General features: G+C 41.5%; 1 protein-coding gene across 1 annotated transcript; it reads left to right on the forward strand.

The window, feature by feature from the left end:
• Window positions 1-2,979: 2,979 nt before the first annotated feature.
• DNAAF1 (dynein axonemal assembly factor 1) lies at window positions 2,980-21,100 on the forward strand. The gene is made up of 12 exons (XM_075837573.1): window positions 2,980-3,318; window positions 5,532-5,619; window positions 8,794-8,885; window positions 10,191-10,412; window positions 11,936-12,102; window positions 12,213-12,334; window positions 12,443-12,609; window positions 13,283-13,594; window positions 14,379-14,482; window positions 17,078-17,149; window positions 18,162-18,453; window positions 18,999-21,100. The coding sequence occupies exons 1-12, from the start codon at window positions 3,204-3,206 to the stop codon at window positions 19,085-19,087; spliced, it is 1,842 nt and encodes a 613-aa protein (XP_075693688.1). The 5' UTR covers window positions 2,980-3,203; the 3' UTR covers window positions 19,088-21,100.
• Window positions 21,101-21,486: the final 386 nt, after the last annotated feature.

Consider the following 21,486-nt stretch of genomic DNA (forward strand, 5'->3'; position numbering starts at 1 on the left):
TTCCTTCTGAGGAACCCATGAAAGGAAAGGCAAAGGGAAAACATGGCTTCCGTTTGTCGACTGCGCTATTGTTTCCGCAAAAAATGGAAACCAAAACGGTAACCATTTGCAACGGAAGCATTACTATTGAAATCAATGGTAATGCTAACGGAAGCTGTGGTTTTCGTTCATGGGTTCCTCCTACGAAAAGGTCTAACGGAACCCATGAATGGAAGGGTGACGGAGATGTGAACAGGCCCTTACGTAACTCTATGTATACGGGGGTTCTCAGCTCTGTTTCTTTTATACACAGATTGTATGTATAATCCGAAGATTAATTATATATATTTCGGCTGTTCTGAGTTCAATAATTAAATAAAATTTTTCAGCCTGCCCCATTAAATAAATATGTGCAGACAAAGGGGGAATTTAACTTTTCTATTCCGTGTTTTGCTGTAGAGAATTCGCAAATGACACAAGTAGCAATTTGCTGTACAAATTGCCACATTTCTGCAGTTTCCCTGCGCACGTCACTTTTCTAGAAAATGGGTGGGTCTTAGGTGAAGGGGCAGGGCCACAAGTCTGAGAAATTGATCATAATTGACACCGGAAACTGGCACAAAATTATGGTGCAGATCTCTGCCTGCCCATAGATGGCGTAGACTCCACTTTCAGGCACACGCACGGCCAGAGATAGGCCTCATTTATTAATAGACATTTGCCAGTGGCTCCATGCCTTTAGTTTAAATATATACAGTACTGTGCAAAAGTTTTAGGCAGTTGTGGAAAAGTGCTGAAAAATAAGAATGCTTCCAAAATAAGTGTGAAAAGAATATTTTTTTTTATCAATTAACAAAATACAATGAACAGAAAATAAATCTAAATCAATATTTGGTGTGACCACCCTTTGCCTTCAAAACAGCATCAATTCTTCTAGGTACGCTTGCACAAAGTCATGGATTTTGTTAGATTATAGTGCCCGGAGAAACGATTCAGTATACAGCGCTACTTCCTGAGAAACCTTTCAGTATATGGCGCTCCTTCCTGAGAAATGTTCCAGCATACGGCGCTCCTTCCTGAGAAACGTTTCAGCATACGGCGCTCCTTCCTGAGAAACGTTTCAGCATACGGCGCTCCTTCCTGAGAAACGTTCCAGCATACGGCTCTCCTTCCTGAGAAACGTTTCAGCATACGGCGCTCCTTCCTGAGAAACGTTTCAGCATACGGCGCTCCTTCCTGAGAAACGTTCCAGCATACGGCGCTCCTTCCTGAGAAACTTTTCAGTATACGGCGCTCCTTCCTGAGAAACGTTTCAGTACATAGTGTTTCTTTGTGAGAAATATTCAGAAAGCCATCTGACCGTTTCTCATGTTTGCATGTTTTTCGCGTATGTTAATAAACAGATGCATTTCACTCGTCAGGATTTTTCTTGCCTCAGCGTCTCCTTGCAACCAATCCGTTTTTAACGGCCGTTACCCAGACAGCTTTCACTTTTAAAAATGGATCCATCAACTTGCATGGGGGCCGTCAAGCCGTGAAAATGGCTGCAAATAGAACACGTTCTATTTTACGACGGCCAGCATTCACGGTCTGTTAAAAAAAAGGGACTTGTGAATACACCAATAGAACTTCATTGTAATGAAAATCGCTGTCAGCCATTAAAAAAATGGCCGTGTGTATAAAGCCTTAGGGTATGTTCACGCGCTGTGTTTTCAGGCGTATTTAGGGGTGTAAACTCCTCCAAAATACACCTGGAAAAATGATCGCTAGATGCCTACAACCATCTGCGCATTGAATCCAATGGGAAAAAGTGTGTTTAGTTCAGACGCAGCGTTTTTTTACGCCGCCGTTTTAAAAAAAACGCCCCATAAAAAGGAGCAAAAACGGCTCATAAAAAGGAGCATGTCACTTCTTGAGCCGTTTTTCATTGTGTCAATGGAAAAACAGCTCCAAAAACGCAACGTAATTTTCAGCACTTTTTGATTTTGTGTGTGAACATACCCTTAGGCCTCATGCACACGACCGTAAAAACACCCGTTATTGCGGGGTCGTAATTACGACCCGCAATAACGGGCCCATAGACTTCTGTTAGTCACGGGTACCTTCCCGTTTTCTCACGGGAAGGTGCCCGTGCCGTTAAAAAAAATAGAACACGTTCTATTTTTTCATTTTACGGGCCGTGCTGCTATACTTTATAATGGCAGTACGGCTCGCAAAAGCGGCCGGCTGCCCGTGGCCGGCCGTACTCGTAATTACGAGTCGTAATTACGAGCACGGTCGTGTGCATGAGGCCTTAGAGTATGTTCACACAGAGTTTTTTGCAGGTAGAAAATTCTGCAAGGAAAAATTATCTCCGGTTGTTTTAAGTGTTTTTTGCTGCGATTTTTGACGTGGTTTTTTTGCCCCTTTTTTTTTTACTTTTTTTTAGCTATCTCTTCAACAGAAAGATGGACTAACCACGAGCGTCAAAAATCGAGGCAAAAAACGCGTCACAAAACACGTTTATTTCCGTCTCCCATTGATTTCAATGGGGTTTTGAGGCGGAAAACGCCTCAAGATAGGGCATGTCGCTTCTTTTTACCGCAAGCGTTTTGTTTGCTAGTGGTAACAAAAACGCCTCCACCTCATTTCGGCCGTTTTGTCGCGGTTCCGGTGGCAAAAAAAACTCAGTGTGAACAGGGCCTTATAGTTCTCATCAGAGAACGCTTCATAATTTTATGTAGAATACAAGCATTTACTGAAACAAACCGCAGGAGAGCTGACTGGTTACTGGTTTATACTTATCAACATTTTTTAATAACTTCCCAGTTAACAGATATATGATCGCTGTGTTTCAAGCCTGAGGTAACCCTAGCTGCCAGCGGAAAAGAGCAGTGTGTAGAAGACGCAGATCACGATCGATAACCGTACATCCTTGTAAACACAGCCTACAAACGCACGCGGAAAGACCGAGCCCTGACGTCACTTCCTGTGGGAGGAGACATCAGGCGAAGCGTTCTGTGCGGTAGCCTCGGTATGGGAGCCGTTGTTATGGAACCAAGCTGTTGGGCCGTGGTGGCTCATGGGATAGAAGTTGGTTCCCATGGTAACAGTAGACGCGCGCCACTGACTTTAGTATACAGGTTAGAGGGATTAATACCGTGAAAAGTTGCACAGCTGCTCCTATGTGCAGTTCCCCGCGACCAGTTTTATAGAGATTTTACGTTGAGGCGATTGAGGATAAAATGCAGCCGACAATAGGACAGCAAGTGGAACAAGTATGGTACCAGGAGAACAGCGAGAATGGAGACTGCTGTAAGATCCCTCAAGTGACGTTTGCAGGAGATGTGATGGTGCCGGGTAGGTGACATTGCAGTGCACAGTATACAATGAGCATAAACCGTGTTCTAGCTACAGTGTCAGTGTTGCCCAAAGCAACCAATCAGATCAATGCTTACAAATTTAAACCAGCTCTGAAAAAATGAAAGCTGGAATCTAATTGGTTGATACTGGCACTTTCCATCCGGAACTTAATGTCAATTTCTGATGTAAGTTTTTCGCAGATTTTCCCTAATTGATTTCAATAAGTATTTCAAAATCCACAAAAAACAACCATATCTTGAAGATTAGCCGTGGATCTGCAGCAAAATCCATAGGTAAAATAACTCACCATCCATGACAGAAATAGCCGAACACTGCACCGGAGGAAACCACGACAAATAGCTGGATCCCAGCGATGCCCAACAGACCCCATTGACTTGCAATGAGGCCATTGGGTTTTGCTGCGGTGTCTGCCATCTTAACAGGTAAAATAGCGCTGCATGCAACACAGATGTAAACATAAACCAACCGCATAAATAGCAACTCCCTAATATCATCTAACACTGCTGAATGTAATGTCTGACATACACTGTGTTCCAAATTATTATGCACATTGGATTTAAGTGTCATAAACATTTAATTATTAGTTTTTCAATGAAACTCATGGATGGTATTGTGTCTTAGGGCTCTTTGGATCATTGTAATCAATCTCAGACACCTGTGATAATTAGTTTGCCAGGTGTGCCCAATCAAAGGAAAACTACTTAAGAAAGACGTTCCACATTATTAAGCAGGCCACAGGTTTCAAGCAATATGGGAAAGAAAAAGGATCTCTCTGCTGCCGAAACGCGTGAAATAGTGCAATACCTTGGACAAGTTATGAAAACATTGGATATTTCAAGAAAACTTAGGCGTGATCATCGTACTGTGAAAAGATTTGTGGCTGATTCAGAGCACAGACGGGTTCGTTCAGATAAAGGCATAATGAGGAAGGTTTCTGCCAGACAAATTAATAGGATTAGGAGAGCAGCTGCTAAAATGCCATTGCAAAGCAGCAAACAGGTATTTGAAGCCGCTGGTGCCTCTGGAGTCCCGCGAACCTCAAGGTGTAGGATCCTCCAGAGGTTTGCAAGTGTGCATAAAGCTATTATTCGGCCACCCCTAAACAATTCTCACAAGCAGAAACAGTTGCAGTGGGCTCAGAAATACATGAAGACTAATTTTCAAACCGTGTTGTTTACTGATGAGTGCCGTGCAACCCTGGATGGTCCAGATGGATGGAGTAGTGGATGGTTGGTGAATTGCCACCATGTCCCAACAAGTTGCGACGTCAGCAAGGAGATGGCGAAGTCATGTTTTGGGCTGGAATCATGGGGAGAGAGCTGGTAGGCTCCTTTAGGGTCCCTGACGGTGTGAAAATGACCTCTGCAAAATACGTAGTGTTTATGACTGACCACTTTCTTTCGTGGTACAAAAAGAAGAACCGTGCCTTCCGTAGAAAAATTATCTTCATGCATGACAATGCACCATCTCATGCTGCAAAGAATACCTCTGTGTCATTGGCTGCTATGGCATTAAAAGGAGAGAAACTCATGGTGTGGCCCCCATGTTCCAGAGACCTCAACCCTATTGAGAACCTTTGGAGCATCTTCAAGAAAAATATCTATGAGGGTGGGAGGCAGTTCTCATCAAAACAGAAGCTCTGGGAGGCTATTCTGACATCCTGCAAAGATATTCAAGCAGAAACTGTCCAAATACGCACAAATTCAATGGATGCAAGAATTGTGAAAGTGATATCAGAGAAGGGGTCCTATGTTAACATGTAACTTGGCCTGTTACATTTTTTTTGAATGAAAGAGCTTTTGATTTCTGTAAATATGACCTCCTGATGCTGCAAATTCAACAAATTACTATTTAAGTTCTCTTTACAACCTTTACAATGTTTTGATCTCTGTTGTGCATAATAATGTGAAACAGTGCATTTTGAGTTTTTTACTTCTAAAAAAAAATCTGTTATCATTAGGAGATTTGTTCAATAAAATTTGCATTATACTCCAACAGTTGATGGCTTGAAGATTATACTGACTGTCATTTGCATCGACTATTTAGGAAAATCAGCGAAAAATAACATTTGCATAATAATTTTGAATTCGGTGTACATACTGTATAACATTAGCTCACTGGAGAAAACTTGCTGGCAGCTCCCGGAAAAAACGGTGTATTTTCATCTTTCTTGCTATTTTTCTTCAAAGCTGAGAAACCTGCCTCCACGGAAATTGTGGATTACAATGAAGTGATCAGCTCTGCGAATACAAAGAAGGAGAATCACAGTGGCCCCAGGTAATTTTGTATACACTGATCTCATACAGAACTTACTGAGACATATCAGGGTGCTGCATGCAGGAGAAGAGCTTTTAGAAGTACCTTTAACTGGTTACCGACCCCCATGGTAATTATACGGCAGTTGGTTGAGGTCTAATTACTTATATCTACAGTGCTGACTGGCCTGACTCGGTTTTCACTTCTTATGTCTTCTCTGATCTCTTGTACAAAGCTCTCAATGAGCGCTGTGTATATAATAGAGGCAACGGCAGCGCCACTGCCTCTATTGGTCCCGGTGATCATGTGACTGGTCACATGATCGCCGGAATGCCGTTGTTAGAAGCCTGCTGCTGGGTGTAACTAGAACAGCCCTAACAGAGGCAGTAGTCACTATGAGGGCTTGTCCACACGTAACGGAATTGCTGCAGAAAATTTCTGCAGCAATTTTGTTGAAAGAACTAGACTTTCCGCTGCGGCAAAAACGCACAATTAGCGGTTCTTACTGCAGAAAATGGTGCGTATTTTGCTGCGTTTTTCACAATGTTGGGGGATGGTGACATCTCCTCTGAAAAATTCAGCAATTCAGTCCACTTTCCGCAGCAGGAATTGACATGCTGCAGTCCGAAAAATACGCACCGCAGGTCAATTATTAAAGTAAAAATGACACATGACATACCCACCCAAAAAAAAGTTTGCTACTCCAATCACTGTTGTAACGAACGTTTTTGTAGCAACTCGCATTTTTCGCGGCGTATTTTACGGACGTTATTGGAGCTGTTTTTCAATGGAGTCAATGAAAAACGGCTCAAAACGTACCAAGAAGTGACAATGGGCAGATGTTTGTAGGCGTAATGGAGCCGTTTTTTCAGGCATAATTCGAGGCGTTAAATGCCCGAATTACGTCTGAAAACAGTGCGTGTGAACATACCCTCACCCTAAAATAGACAAGTAATACAGTATATTAAAATTACGGTAAACAATGACGATCACAAAGAAAAGGTCAATTTTAGAGTAAAACTATATTATTACCACAAAAAAATAGCTGAAAAGTAAAAAAAAAAGCATATTTTTTTTTACTATTCTTTTAAAAATTCTAAAATAGCAAAAAGGATGTGTATAAAAACGCCGAAATAAATAACCTGCATTGTCTATGAAAAAAAAGGTCGCAAAAATTACGTCGCTAGCGCAACAAATAAAAATGTTATAACCGGTTAACTAACGTGTGCTAAAAATGGCTAAAATGTCTTGTCCTGAACCGGTTAAAGTAGGGCTGGGCGAGGGATGTAATTAATTTGATTAATTTCCCATTCGGGTGTCTCACGATTCTGTTTCTGTACAGAATCGATAAATGAATATCTGGCGCCTTCCACACTATTGGACAGCCCCCCACCCCCCAGGGCAGCGTTGTGATGCTCCTGCTGGCAGGGTGCATACTTCTATAGGAAGGTTAATGGAAGGATTTAATGCAGTGACTCTCCAGGTTATACGTTTTTTATTTAGTCCTTTTATTTATTAAAGGGTAACTAAACACTCAACAAACTTTTGACATGTCATAGTGACATGTCAGAAGTTTTGATTGGTGGGGTCCGAGCACTGAGACCGCCACCAATCGCTGACTAAATCGGCAGAAGGGCTTGTGTGAGAGCTGAGCCGCTTTGTTTCTGTTGGGCTTCGTTCCGGAAAGCCGATGTATCGGAGTACGGGCTCATAGACTTTCTATTCAGCCCGTATTCCGCTACATTGACTTCCGGAAAAAGCCGAACAGAAACTAAGCGATTCAGCGTTCATTCAAGCACTTCTACCGCTTAGTTTTAGCGATTGGTGGGGGGTCTCAGTGCTCGGACCCCCACCAATCAAAACTTCTGACATGTCACTATGACATGTCAGAAGTTTGTTGAATGTTTAGTTACCCTTTAAGAATAAGAGAACTTTCCAATGTTTAAAAAAAACTCCCTTCCTTCCTTCCCTCAAGCGTCCGTGAATAGGAGCAGAGATGCAGTTCGGCAGCACGGCCGCAATGCTATGTACGGAGCCAACTGCTTCCGGCTCCGTACGTAGCATAATGGGCCATAACATCCGGTGCCCGGAGATATCCGGAGTGGCTTAACGGTGTGGGTTTCCGGATGTCGGACCCGCACCAATGATATACTGATTATCTATCCGGTGGATAGGTCATCAGTTGTTCAGTAGTGGACAACCCCTTTAATGTAGCTGCATCAGGCACAATGCACCATGGACAGCTCAGTGACCTGGTGCTGGGAGAAGTCTGATATATTCCGTGCTGCCTTCCTAGTCCAGCCACCAGTTATGATGACCGTTTTAGCATAAAGCAAGAAAATCGAGAATTGCTCATACGCATGAAAAAAAAATGAAGATGATATTTTTAGGCCATATCGCCCAGGATTTATCCAAATACAAAATGGCTATTAAAATGGTTTCATATATAAGTATGGAGTTTAGTTTGTGAATGTACAGGGTAGACGCTGAAGATTGGAGTCAAAATGGTTGTCTGGATTCTAAAACCCATTTTTAAACATTCTACTATGGTGTCGATAGATGGGGGTCCCCCATTTAGGACTCTCATCTATTAGCCAATCAGACATAATTCGCTCTGATGGTCCCGGCATGTTCATGCATTATATAGACGGCTTAATTTGCCCTGTGGACGCAAATTGATTACTTTGATATCATCACGATCCATCACCAATATAATGCATATCGGTGCCTCTCAACGAGAGAATTGTGCATGTTGGACTTATCCAATCCTTTGGTTCAGCTGGGGGACAAGCAATGGCAGAAGTGTCTGGCTGCGGCTTGTCTCCCTCTCCCTATTGAAATAAACATGCGAAGTCACCGAGTTGATCGTACAGGGGGGGGGCGATGAGTCTGTATTCTCCAGTACAAATCTATTGACAATCCTTGTCCTGTTCTATTGTCTTTAGGCTCTGTTGCTATCTGCCTTCTGGTTTCCATTTATAACGTAAACCAGGACGCAGTGCTCGATCCACCATACGACGCATACCACCACCGCCTAATTGACCCAATGTTCTGGTTTCGCCGTGGTGTCCGCCTTTTTACTGAAAAAATAGCGCTCTGAAGCAGATGTGAACATAGCCTAAGCAACAGGTTTTTCTAAGTTCTTTTTAATAAGATATTTAATAACAATTCTTTTTTTATTCTGTATTCTTCTAGGTTAACCAAACAGTACCTGAGAGAACTGTGCAAGAAGCAAAAATTGTATACAACGCCATATCTTAATGACACTTTGTACTTACACTACAAAGGTAGGAAAAATGACAGACACATCAATCGCTACTATTATATACTTTTATAATAAGTTCTAATGAGGTTTTAGGGTAGGTCAGGTTTAGCACTAATCTCTGCTTTGGACCCACTCTCTTCAGTAAGTAAAAGCTTTCACAGCTATTTCGTAATATACTTTCATTAGTAAAATCTTTTTGAGTAGTGATGATTGGATTGACAGGGAATCGATTAACTTTATAACTGGAGACGTCCAATCCCCCACAGTTTTTATCCCTCTCCGACTGCATGATGCCATAAAATGCAACCACCAGTCTGTATGACAGAAAAAGGGCAACTGTGGGAATCCTACAACAAAGGTGTACACTGTATATAACACTATTCCTGAATCAGAAAATATATTGGCAACAAGTGTAATTGTAAAGAAGAATGAAATAACACAATATTACTCCCTTTCCTCTACCTAGACTTAGGCTAGACCTCCAAGGCGAGATTTGGTCACTCAAGTCGCTGTCAAATCTTATACTTCACTTATAGGAAAAAAATTGCACGCAAACTTGCTGTGCAGGGAACTGCAACACAGCCCCATTAATATGGCCGCTTTTGCAATTTCCTGAACAGCGTTTGGTGGGTGTGCCGCTGTGCAGGAGACAACACAAAGGGACCTTGGATTGGCAGGGGTCACAGATGACAATCTCTTAGATCAGAATGTTATGGCTTAAACATGAGCAACTTTCTGCTTTTGCTAGAGCCCCGAACAGGGGACCCTCTCTATAACATCGATGTAACCTGATAGGGCATAATCATTAATGATATGCCACCCTTTTACAGTGTTTATCTTTTAAAGGGTAACTAAACTATTAAAAAACTTTCGACATGTCATATTGACATTTCAGAAGTTTTGATCGGTGTGGGTCCGGGGGACTGAGATTAACTCAATAGAGAGTCTATGAGTCCGTACACTGCTCGCTAGGCTTTCCGAGGAAAGCCGATCAGAAACCAAGCGCTTCTGCAGCTTTATTTAGCAATCGTTGGGGGTCTCGGTGCTCAGAACCCCACCGATCAAAGCTTCTGACATGTCACTATGGAATGTCAAAATTTTTTAAAAAGTTTAGTTACCCTTTGATTTTCTGCTATCTCCTGCTGATGAAGAGGCTTTTTGTATGGCATCTTCATTTTAAAGATGTAATATACAAGTTTTATGGACTAATGTAGTACAACATTCTTGTAAAATATCGATAAGCTTCTCGACTAGACATATATGCATATGTGCATTTTTCTCTGAGCAGCCAACTGTTCTTAATGTTCGTTTTGTGCTTCTCATTTAGGATTTATGCGTTTAGAAAATCTGGAGGAGTACACAGGGCTGAAATGCCTTTGGCTGGAATGTAACGGTCTGCAAAAGATTGAGAATCTGGAAGCACAGACAGAACTACATTGTCTTTTTTTACATCAAAACATCATAAGCAAAATCGAGAATATTGAACACCTTCAAAAACTTGACTCCCTCAACCTCTCCAACAATTATATCAAGACTATAGAAAACCTATGTAAGTGCCTACTCAATAAAGGAAAAGCCAAGCTCAACATTTTGTGGGGAATGTTAGTGGAAAAATTATAGATCTCCCTGTAAAAGTATCAGAACTTGAAAAATGAACAGGTAGATGGTAATCTCTTGGGCTGAATATTTGTCACATTTCATTTATTAGTACTTTAAGTGGTCAATAACTTTTCAGCATACCTATTTCTCCACTTATTAGACTCCTTTCCTTCCCCCATCAGTTCACTGAAGGATCAGGTTACAGCTGCCGATAGAAGTCTATGCAGAGGGGAGGGCGGAGGCAGCAGGAGCAAGGGACACACACACACACACACACACACACACACACACACACACACACACACACACACACACACACACACACACACACACACCTGCAGCTTCTAGCAAGTGTTATATCTCACCTTAGTTCTGGATTTTACACCTACACTGCTCATTACTGCTGCATAATCTCTTTCATGTTGCTGCTGTTTCCTTCAGGAATTTTGAGGCAGATTTTCAACTGACCGCTTTATTTCGATGGTATTTTTTTTCCCTGTTTTTATTCTGCGTTTTTTGCTTGCGGCAGTTGAATCTAATTCAAGGACCGCAAGCAAAAAACGCTCAGAAACGAGCGCCGCAGTCTTGTTCTGCCTCAGACCTGAAAATCTCTCAGAGAAAGGGCATGCTGCTTTTTTTTCCTGCGAGTGGCCAAAAGCTGCCCAGAAAAGAAAACTACTCTACCTCCTATCAATGGGCGCTGCTGTGTGACACAGCAGCGCCCCTGGAAAGATCAATTTTTCTTCTACAAATTCTCTCTACCTAAGCGGTCCCTTCTGGTTACCGACCTTGGATCTGGCAGCAGCACTGTGGTTTCTAATATACATGCCCTAAAAACTTCGTATCCAGGTGAGCATATGATCTTGCCCTCTTGTCTCACCTTTACCAACTGATCTGCACAAGGTGGCGCCGTGTTTTTTCTGTTTTCATTCCTATCAATGGGGGGCAGTTTTGGACTTTTTTTTGGTTCTGATTTCAATGCGGTTCCTGCGTTAAAATCAGCACCAAAAGACTGTGTGAACTGACCCTTTAGAGGGAAGGGGGTTTTACACTGGGCGATTATCGTGCAGACGAGCGTTCATATAACACTCGTTGCCGATAACTGCCCTGTGTAAAAAGCGCAGCGATCAGCAGATGAACAAGCAAACGCCGGTTCATCTGCTGGTCGTATCGTTTTAAAAAAGTGAAATATTATCGTTGTCGGCAGCACATCTCCCTGTGTAAACCGGGAGACGTGCTACTGACATGATAATAATGGATGGGGACGAGCGATCAGAGTAACGACCGCTCGTCCCCATCCATAGCTCCGTGTGACAGGAGCAAACGTGCGCCGATAAATGATGTCTCGTTAATCGGCGCTCGCTGCACCGGCCGAGTGTCGGTCGGTGTAAAAGGCCCTTAAGATCTTACAAACTACAGGGCAGCATGAATATTCGACAGATCTTCTTTATTGTCATATTGTTTGCCTTTCAGCTTGTCTTCCAGTTCTGAACACTCTACAGATTTCTCACAATCAGTTACAGACAGTAGAAGATGTTCAGCACCTACAGGAATGCCACAGTATCAGCGTCCTTGACTTATCTCACAATAAACTAGATGACCCTGAAGTATTTTATATCCTTGAGAAAATGCCAAACCTGGTAAGTTGTCCTTTCAGAAACTCGCATGCGCTAGACATTTTTTGGAAAGGTGACATCTATTCCTACGTTGACCGCCGTAATTTTATCTTGCTATTGTTTTCTTCTTGTAGCATGTATTAAACCTGATGGGAAATGAACTCATTAAGAAGATTCCTAATTACAGAAAGACAGTTACAGTGTGGTTGAAAGGGTTAACATACCTGGATGACAGACCAGTATTCCCAAAAGACAGGTAAAAAAAAGATATTTTATTATATTTAACTTGATTCAAGAGTCTTTGACTATCAGAACAAAAGTGGAGAATCTACAACTCTGACTATTGATTATATTTCTGGTACAGAGCATGTGCAGAAGCCTGGACCAGAGGTGGACGAGAAGCTGAAATAGAGGAGAGAGATCGGTGGGAGACCAAGGAAAGAAAGAAGATCCAAGATAGTATGGATGCTTTATCTGAAGTCAGGAGGCAGGCCGAGGAGAGGAAGCGCAGGAAGGAGGTGGAAAAAGAAGGTATAAATCATGCAAACTAATACTTGTTTGCATTGGACTACTTTTATTTTACGTTCTCTAAGGAGCAGTCCAAGAAATTGGGGGCCATATATATATATAGTATGGCTACAGTCATCGCACTGGTCCAATACTTACGCAGAAGATCTATCACCTGTTATTTAAACAGTATGTTATATGATTTTTATGAGTGAGTTTTTTCGTGTGAATTGGGACCTAGAATGATGGGTGCCATAGTGCCCAGAACAGCTTTTAGTGTAGGGATTTCCTCATATACAAGCTATGTTGATATCTGTTCCATTTTCTTTGGTGTACTATAATCCTCGCCATCTCTAGAAGGATGGAACTCAGATTTGGATTACTATTCATTCTATATAAATATTGCTGTCCGTATATACGGAAATCTTTGATCTAAAAACCAAAGGGGAGTGCTTTGTGTTCCTACATACTAGCAAACGGTGGAGTTCCCAGCTTATGGGCGTGCGCAGATGCCATGTCTAAAGTTAGATAAAAGTTGAGCTTTAAATAATAATAATAGTAATAATGACATATAGGTTTGCGATAGATTGTAAACCATTCTATGCACACACAGTACCATTTTTAATGGGGGATCGTCTACTTATATAGCCTTCATGTCCCTTTATTTATATGATATATGTTGTCATTCACGGCTTAGGAAATCATCAGACAGAGAACACAACAGTCCCTGAGGTGGAGGAGAAACACTGCAGGAATGAAGAGTCTCAAGAGAAGATCCAGAGATTTGTTGAGGAGACTTTTGAGGCCTGTGAAGAGTTAACTACTAATGTAAACAATGGCTCTCCAAGAGGTCCACTCGTGCAGATTATGAAGGTAGAAGAGCAGAAGCAGGATGAGATATCACCTGATGAGGATGGGGATCGCCACACGTTTACAGAAAGAGACTACGATGCTGGGAATAAAAACAAATCATGGAGTTTGGAGGCAGGTTCTAGATGTCTCATAAATGGTAAGCAAAATGTTAAACAGTGGATGACTACTAGCTGCAGGTCATTTCAACTTCTGGTGAAGAATTGTATCTAATTTAATAAATGATACCCTACCTGCTACACTGCTGCTGTAAGCCCTACAAAAAGAGCGTTTTTTTTCCAAACACAAATTTTGGATGACAACTTGACCTTAACTCGGTTGAGATGAGATAAAATGGTCTGATTTTGTTTTACCCAGAACCAGCTCCTTTCCTGTCAATGGACTGTGTCTGGTATTGCCGTTCATTTCCATTCACTTGAATGTGGCCGAGCTGCAATATAATCATAGCCCATATACACAATTAGTGCTGTTTCTGAAAAAAAAAAATACAAAATCAGACCTCTTTTTTTTCTAATCTCCTGTAACCCTTTAAGAAAAATTAGATGTCTGACCATCTGAGGACTACTTACATTTGCTTAAATTTGGTTAAGGACTCCAATTTCTCATGAAACCAATTCAATGCAATATCACGACATTCTAGCAGAACCCTTGAAAGACCGCAATTTACATCACAACCACTGGGTGGCCACACATAGACACATATAACATAGGCATCTCGTGATAGGCATCTCGTGATAGGCATCTCGTGATAGGTATCTCCATCTCCAAGTTATTTACGCCTATTCGCTCTGCTCTTTCATCTAGCATCAGCGCTTTCTAGTAAAACATTTTTGTCTGCTGGTAGTTGTGTATACTGCCACATATTCTTCATTGTTGTTTTCTACAATTGCTATACAACTGATTACATTATATTTTGGTTTTAGAATCACAGGAGATGAGCAAGGAAGGCTCTCTGACCAGTGGACTGGTTGATGCTGAAGATATAGAGATTGTTCCTCTGAAGGTCACAGAAAAGCTATATATTGATGTATGTGAGACTGACCTGACAGCTTACCATTCAGCTAAATATCTACCATCATATTTCCCTTTGACTCACTTTAAATAATATATTAGGGAATTGCATCAATTCAAATTTAAATTGCAGATTTACTTTAAAGGGGTTCTCCACTTTGGAGTTAATCCCTATTGTTAGAAGGGTCACTTGACAATAAACTGATCACAAAGTATCCCCCTGCTCGGAACTCCAGTGATCAGCTGTAATCTGTAGGAAAGCGGGCAGTAAGTGTTCAATTTTTCTGCAGCTCCACCACAGGGGAAAATAAGCATTACACATTGCCCATTCCAATTAATAGGTTGTCTGTGTAATGTAGTACAGGACAGGTCCTCCAGAGCGAGAAATGCTCCTTGTAACCGCTCTCCACTCTGGCCAACAGAGGAAAATCCCTTTATATTTAGTGGTTACTTTGGGTTCTCACACATTATTGTATCTATGGCAGTTCACGGATGTTTATCCTTCTGACTATCCATATGATGTAATGGGTGACTATACACATATTGGAGATATCTAGTTCATGCAGAGTTTTTTTGAGTCAGAAATTTTGAATTTAAAGAAAAAAATGTAATGCTGCAAAATACGCTCTGAATGAGCGCCGCATGTTTTCTATGCTTCCCATTGATTTCAATGGGAGGTAAGAAGCGGAAACTGTTTGAAAAAAGAGTTTCCGTTTCAAAATCAGCGCAAAAAATTCAGTGTGAACTCCTCCTTAATATATATCTGTATGTTAAGGGCATGACCAGACGTGGCGGAATTGCTCTGGAATCCGCAGCGTACACATTTCTCCATTGCTTTCCACAGCTTTTTAGTTGGGTTTGTTTACACGTTGCGGACAATTCCGCTGCGGAGCATAGGCTGCGGTGCGGAATTTGGTGTCCGCAGCATACACTGGCTGTTGGGACGTGTAGCGGACTTGTTGCGGACTCATTGCGGAATTTCTCCATTGACTTCAATGGAGAGTCAAAATTCTGCAATGAAGTCCGCAGATGTGTGTGCTGCGTAGCGTATTTGTTTTACGAACATGATAGTTCTTCATTCTGGCTGGACCTATGTATTTCTAGGTCTACAGCCAGCCTGAGGAAGTCAATGGGGCTCCCGTAATTACGGGTGACTACGTGTGTGCACCCGTAATTACAGGAGTGTTGCTAGGCGACGTCAGTAAATAGTCACTGTCCAGGGTGCTGAAAGAGTTAAACGATCGGCAGTAACTGTTTCAGCACCCTGGACAGTGACTACCGATCCCAATATACATCAACCTGTAAAGAAAATAGAATTTCCTACTTACCGAGAACTCCCTGCTTCTTCCTCCAGTCCGGCCTCCCAGGATGAAGTTTCAGTCCAAGTGACGGCTGCAGCCAATCACAGGCCAATCACAGGCTGCAGCGGTCACATGGACTGCCGCGTCATCCAGGGAGGTCGGGCTGGATGTTGAACGAGGGACGCGTCACCAAGACAACGGCCGGGTAAGTAAGAATTTCTTTTACTTTTACTAGGGAAAGGGCTGTCCCTTCTCTCTATCCTGCACTGATACAGAGAAGGGAAGCCCTCTTCCCCTGAATACGCAACGGCTAGTCCGCATCAATTTAATGCCCATTTTAGGCAAAGCCGCAACAGAATCTGCAATGCAGATTCTGTGCGGCATTGATGCGGACAGAGTATGCAGAACTCCGCCACGTCTGGTCATGCCCTTAGGGTTTACTAATACCTCAAAATTGTGTTGTGCCTCAACCACTTTGCAGTTGACTGTAATATAGTCCAGCGCTGAGTTCACAATTGGTTGCTTGTTGTTGGAAACCAGATGACAGGCATGTCAGCAATGAACTGCACTGCACTGCATTCGGAGAGAATTATAGTACTAGTGCACACCTGGCAATTACGGCGCTGCTAGGTGACTATCGTGTATAGGGATGTCTCATCCGCCCCTTCGGCAGATGTCGGGGAAAGAAGGTTTGGGCATTTTGGATTTCCACCAGGAAAGAATGCTGGGTGATTTAATCTCTGAAGCCTGCATAATTGTGAATGAAGCTATTCAAGGCTATGTACACCTTTTTGTAAACTTTTTTTTTAAAATAAAATAAAAATGTGTATCCGTGTGTTTGCTGCAACTTTCTCATTACTTTTTATTAAAAATAATTTTTCGTTTTGAGATATAGCTGCTTTGTATCATGTGTACAGAGCACCTGTATATAGCTCTCAAACCTGTTTCTGTCAGGTCAGCGGGTCCTGAATTTCTTTGACACGCAGGATCGAGCTCTTACCGATCACATCTCAGGTCATAATTTAGATATGGTCGGTAAAAGGTGAATCATGCGAGTCAGAGAAACGGATTCAGGTCTCCATGCACTATACCGTTTTCAAAGGTGTGAATAGCCTCTAATTATGAAGTACAGGATGATACTCCGGATCAGTACAAGATAAGAAATGTAATGTAGTTACAGAATTGCCAATCTTCTTTTTTTCTTTTTTTTTAAGGTAGATTTTACTCATAAACCTTCTATGCCATGTAGAATGGTGTTTCAAGGTTAACACTTGGTTTCACAAATTGCACCCTCATTGTTTATTTTACAGGATTTGCCAGATTTGGAAGATGTAGACATTAATGAACTGCCGGAAGTGCAGGAAAACATCGCTACTAATAAGGTAAGTATCGCTATAGGAGACAGACATTTTTAAAGTGTAAAAGCAGTTGTTTTTTTTTGCCATCCTGGAGTATAATGTGTTATGCTGATATCTATTGGTGAGTAGCGCAAAAGGACGCTATTCCATTTCATCTATTTGTTATACGCTCCTCAACATTGAAATTGCAACACCAAGAAGGAACGGTTTTGGAATTGTGGAAATCACAGGATCAATAGACATGTTAATGATATTCAAATAAAAAGAAAATGGAAACAAAATATTCCAAACATCTTGATTTATTTAGTATCGAGTATGAGCGGCACGCGAAGAAATACACGCACTTTAGGCCCAATGCACACGGCCGTCCCCGTAATCGCGGTTTGTGATTACGGGCACGGCCGGCCAGTGGCGGCCACGGACAGCCATCTGCATTTTCGGCCCATGCTCCCATAAAAAAGTCATAGATATGACTAAGAACCTTTACGGTTCGAAACGCGTAAGCGTCCTTCCCGGGAATGTTTTTACTGTGTTTTAAAGCTATGAATTAAAGTTTGGATTTTATCGGACCGTGTGCTGGACATTACCTTTTTCAACATATCTACTGTCGACGCAGAATCGTCTATGTCTACGAGCACCAACAAAATTACAGTGTGGTGTCAGAAACATCTGCATGGTGCATGGTGAGCGGACCAATGTTTTTTTTTTCTATATTTAAATACAGTAGCTCGTTGGAAGTTCTCATACATATACTGTTACGGGTTGTGCACTTTTGCGTCCATCACATGACCAGGACAGATTTTTTTTTTCCACTGGAAATAAACAATGAAGATTCCTGTTGACTGGCAGCAAGCAGAGACAAAGAATAACCTTTATTTGCTGAAATCGGAATACCCTTTAAACTGCTGTGAAAAAATAAAAGCTGCCCTGTCATTGGTTGCTATGGGCATCAAGGCCAGTTTTCCTGCCTTATGGTTTTGATAAATATCTTCTCTGTCTTTTATGACTTTTGCTTACCTGTTTTGTCTTGTAACAGTTATATCGACCGAGGATTGAAGTGATATCTGGGGACAGTGATGAGAGTGACGGTGAATGGGAAAAAGAAGACATGACCACAGATATGGACAATGAGCAGCCTATACATAAGCTACTAAGTATATTTACTAAAAATACTGATGAATTGTCAGTGTCCACAAATATTCAACCAATGTTCAAGCCCGAACGACCTTTTATCCAGGAAATAGATAATGAACACATGGGTGAAAGAGACCACAAAGACAGTCAAAACAGGAATCATGATCTGGACTCACTGGATGCACCAACATCGGGTAATTAATCGGTTAAACTTATCTGTTAAGCTTCATTCACATGTGCTTGCAAATATAGTGCACAAAACCAAACTATATCATCGCTGTATAATTCTTTGTGGGGTGACATACATTGGACTTAGTTGTAAGCACTGAAAACCATTATTTTATGGGAAAACTGGGTCTGATATATGGCAATCGATGGAGCGTGATGCTAATTTCATGCAGACACCGTATGAAAGAAATCTATGTATACGAACGTATTTCCAAATTGTAGTACACATAGCCTAATTTATAGTAGATGCATGGCGGTAATATTGTGATACATGTACATGAGGCACGAGGATATACTTTAGAAGGTTGCAGATCATCCCTGTTTCAGTTTGGGGGATAGTAGAATCAAACCGGTATGTTGGCATCAAATTCTCAATGTCCTTGCACATTTTTAGGCGAATGGTACACATCCGATATCCGCCAAGTTCCTTTTTTGGGACTTTGAAAATCTCTTCCAACCAGTCAATTAATAGCTAGTGCTTCATGAACTTCACATTTTGTTTCCTTTGCAGAGAATTGCAACGAAGTGGACAAGATAGACGAAAACTCCTTAACTCCTGAGAAGCAAACTAAAGAAGATTGTTTATATGATTTAGATTAAAACACAAAAATGTAATAAATTGATAAATTGTTTGATCTTTTTTTTTTTTTTTTTTTACTTTTACAAGGAAGCCATTTTTGTATCATCCTGTTGACACTAACATTTGTAGACACTTGGTGACTGGCCAATAAGTGCAGTGCTGTATGTGCTGAAAACTTTCCATATGCTAAATACAAAACCCCCAAGTTTTTCTAAAATACCAAACTCAGACCCAGGACCATAGAGATTTAATAGTTTGCGGTGGTTAGAGTAACAGCCATCAACGCCATCTTCTCCATTGACATGCACAGTTAGACATGTAGCACCTAGGCTAACTCTTCTCTTTGACAGCAGGGGAGCAGAGGAAGCAGTCAAACCCAGACCTTAGTGTCTGAGAGGGGCCGAAGACCCCTTTGCCACAAGAAGACAACTCAATGTTTTTAATGGTAGGTGAGGGGCCCTGGTAAAAATGTTACATTCGGGCCAAGATGCAAGTTACTCTTCTGTCCGACGGTGAAAAAGGATCAAGCGAATCCAACCTGCAAGATCCATGTTTGCCTTAGGAAACTGTCCATTAGGCCCCATAGACATTGAATGTTTTGCTGACCCAACCAGAAGAGGTAGTGCCCTCTGACCAGTATCAAATGTCTGGTTATTTATTTTTTTTTACCATACCCTGATCCATTATGAGACAAGTAAAAATGGAAGACCTGTATATAATGTCACAAAATATCAAAAATAAAACAAAGCACAAGATCTATACCGCAGTGCTACTATGAGAACCTTCGGATTTCCCACAGGTTAGATAATAAGTACTAGCAAAATAACAATGGTCTCGGAGCCAATAAATACTTTTCAACTGGAGATCATTACTCTAAAATACAAAATATTTCATATAAAATTCCTTTGATTTATTCACCAACATTCAATCGGCCCACGGCCCACTGTTGTTATGTCTCAATTCTGATTGTTGTTATGATATCACAATGGTTACTGTTGTGATGTCACAACGGTGATTGCTGTGATGATTTCACAATGTTGTGTCTATGTCACAATGATAACTTGTGATTTCACAATGGTGATTTTTGGGATGATGTCACAACGGTCATTGATGTGATACTAATTCCCTTAGCTTCTGTGTACCCTTGTCTGTTTGTCTGTCGTGCACTTATTGAGCGTAGCCCAGTTGTACCCCGTCACCTAGGGCGGGTCGTTGCAAGTAGGCAGGGACTGAGTGGCGGGTAGATTAGGGCTCACTTGTCTGTTTCCCCACCCCTATCATTACAGTTAATATGATGATCTGTCGATGGTGATTGTTGTAATGATGTCGCAACTGTGATTGTTTAGAAAAAGTCATACTGGTCAGTGTAATGTCACAATAGTGATTGGTATGATGATCTCACAATGAAAATTGTTGTAATGATGGCTCAATGGTGATTGATGTGATGATGTCCGTGGAGGAACAATGGTCTGGGGCTGTGTTTTATGGTTTGGGCTCCTTGTTATCAGTAAAGGGAAATGTTAATCCTAAATGCAAAGACATTATAAACAATTGTAAGCTTCAAACAGTTTGGGGAAGGCCCTTCCCTGTTCCAGCATGACAAAGCAAGGTCCATGAAGACTTGGTTTGATGAGTTTGGTGTAGAAGTGGCCTGCACAGTGCCCTGATCTTAACCCCATAGTTGATGCTGAGAAAGACCAAAAAGAGAAGGCATTGTCTAGATCTACCTAGGGGGATAAATATGACTGGCTTTAATTGGCATGTATCGATATTTACTCAATACAATTTGTTCATCCATTTTCTTCTCTTCATTACAAATTTTGAATCTTCAGAAGCATTGGAAATCTGCGCTCAGCATTGGCTTACAAAACTTCTAAAACAAGTTTATCTACTTGTACAGAAGCTTTAATCGGAAAACATATAGTAGAATGAATTCCTCCTGGAGGCATAACTTTTAGATCTTGTCGCAGATGGTCACAGTTTCTTCTCTCTCCTTACAATGTCTATAAACAGATTTTTATTCATTGTTTCCTTTTTAGGTAATTAATTCTGCATTATACATTATATTTAATGAAATTTGTCATGTAAAGTTGTAGAGTTTGGAATATACTGAACAATTATAATTTACACTTGTTTGAAATGATCCCATGGCATTATTTTTAACCGCTTCCCGACCGCCCACTGTAAATTCACGTCGGCGCTTGCTGGGCTCTGTGCAGCGCCGACGTGAATTCATGGTGGGTGTTAAAAGCGCGATCCGGGTGTCTCAGAGTAGCGCTAGTCCTGGAGACATGGCCGGGACCTAATTGGTTCAGGTTCCGGTCATGTGATTGCAGGGAAAGTTTGTTATAGCAACGAACTGGAAAGTTTGTTACTACAATAAACTGGAAAGTTAGTTGCTACAACAAGCTTTCCCGGG

The sequence above is a fragment of the Rhinoderma darwinii genome, chromosome 9, assembly GCF_050947455.1.
Source record: "Rhinoderma darwinii isolate aRhiDar2 chromosome 9, aRhiDar2.hap1, whole genome shotgun sequence".
Taxonomy (NCBI): domain Eukaryota; kingdom Metazoa; phylum Chordata; class Amphibia; order Anura; family Rhinodermatidae; genus Rhinoderma; species Rhinoderma darwinii.

Coding starts and splice junctions, on each gene's coding strand:
- DNAAF1 (XM_075837573.1), top strand. CDS start 3,204: ATGCAGCCGACAATAGGACAGCAAGTGGAACAAGTATGGTACCAGGAG. Junction 12,335..12,442: donor CCAGTATTCCCAAAAGACAG/GTAAAAAAAAGA, acceptor TTTCTGGTACAG/AGCATGTGCAGAAGCCTGGA. Junction 18,454..18,998: donor ACTGGATGCACCAACATCGG/GTAATTAATCGG, acceptor TTTCCTTTGCAG/AGAATTGCAACGAAGTGGAC.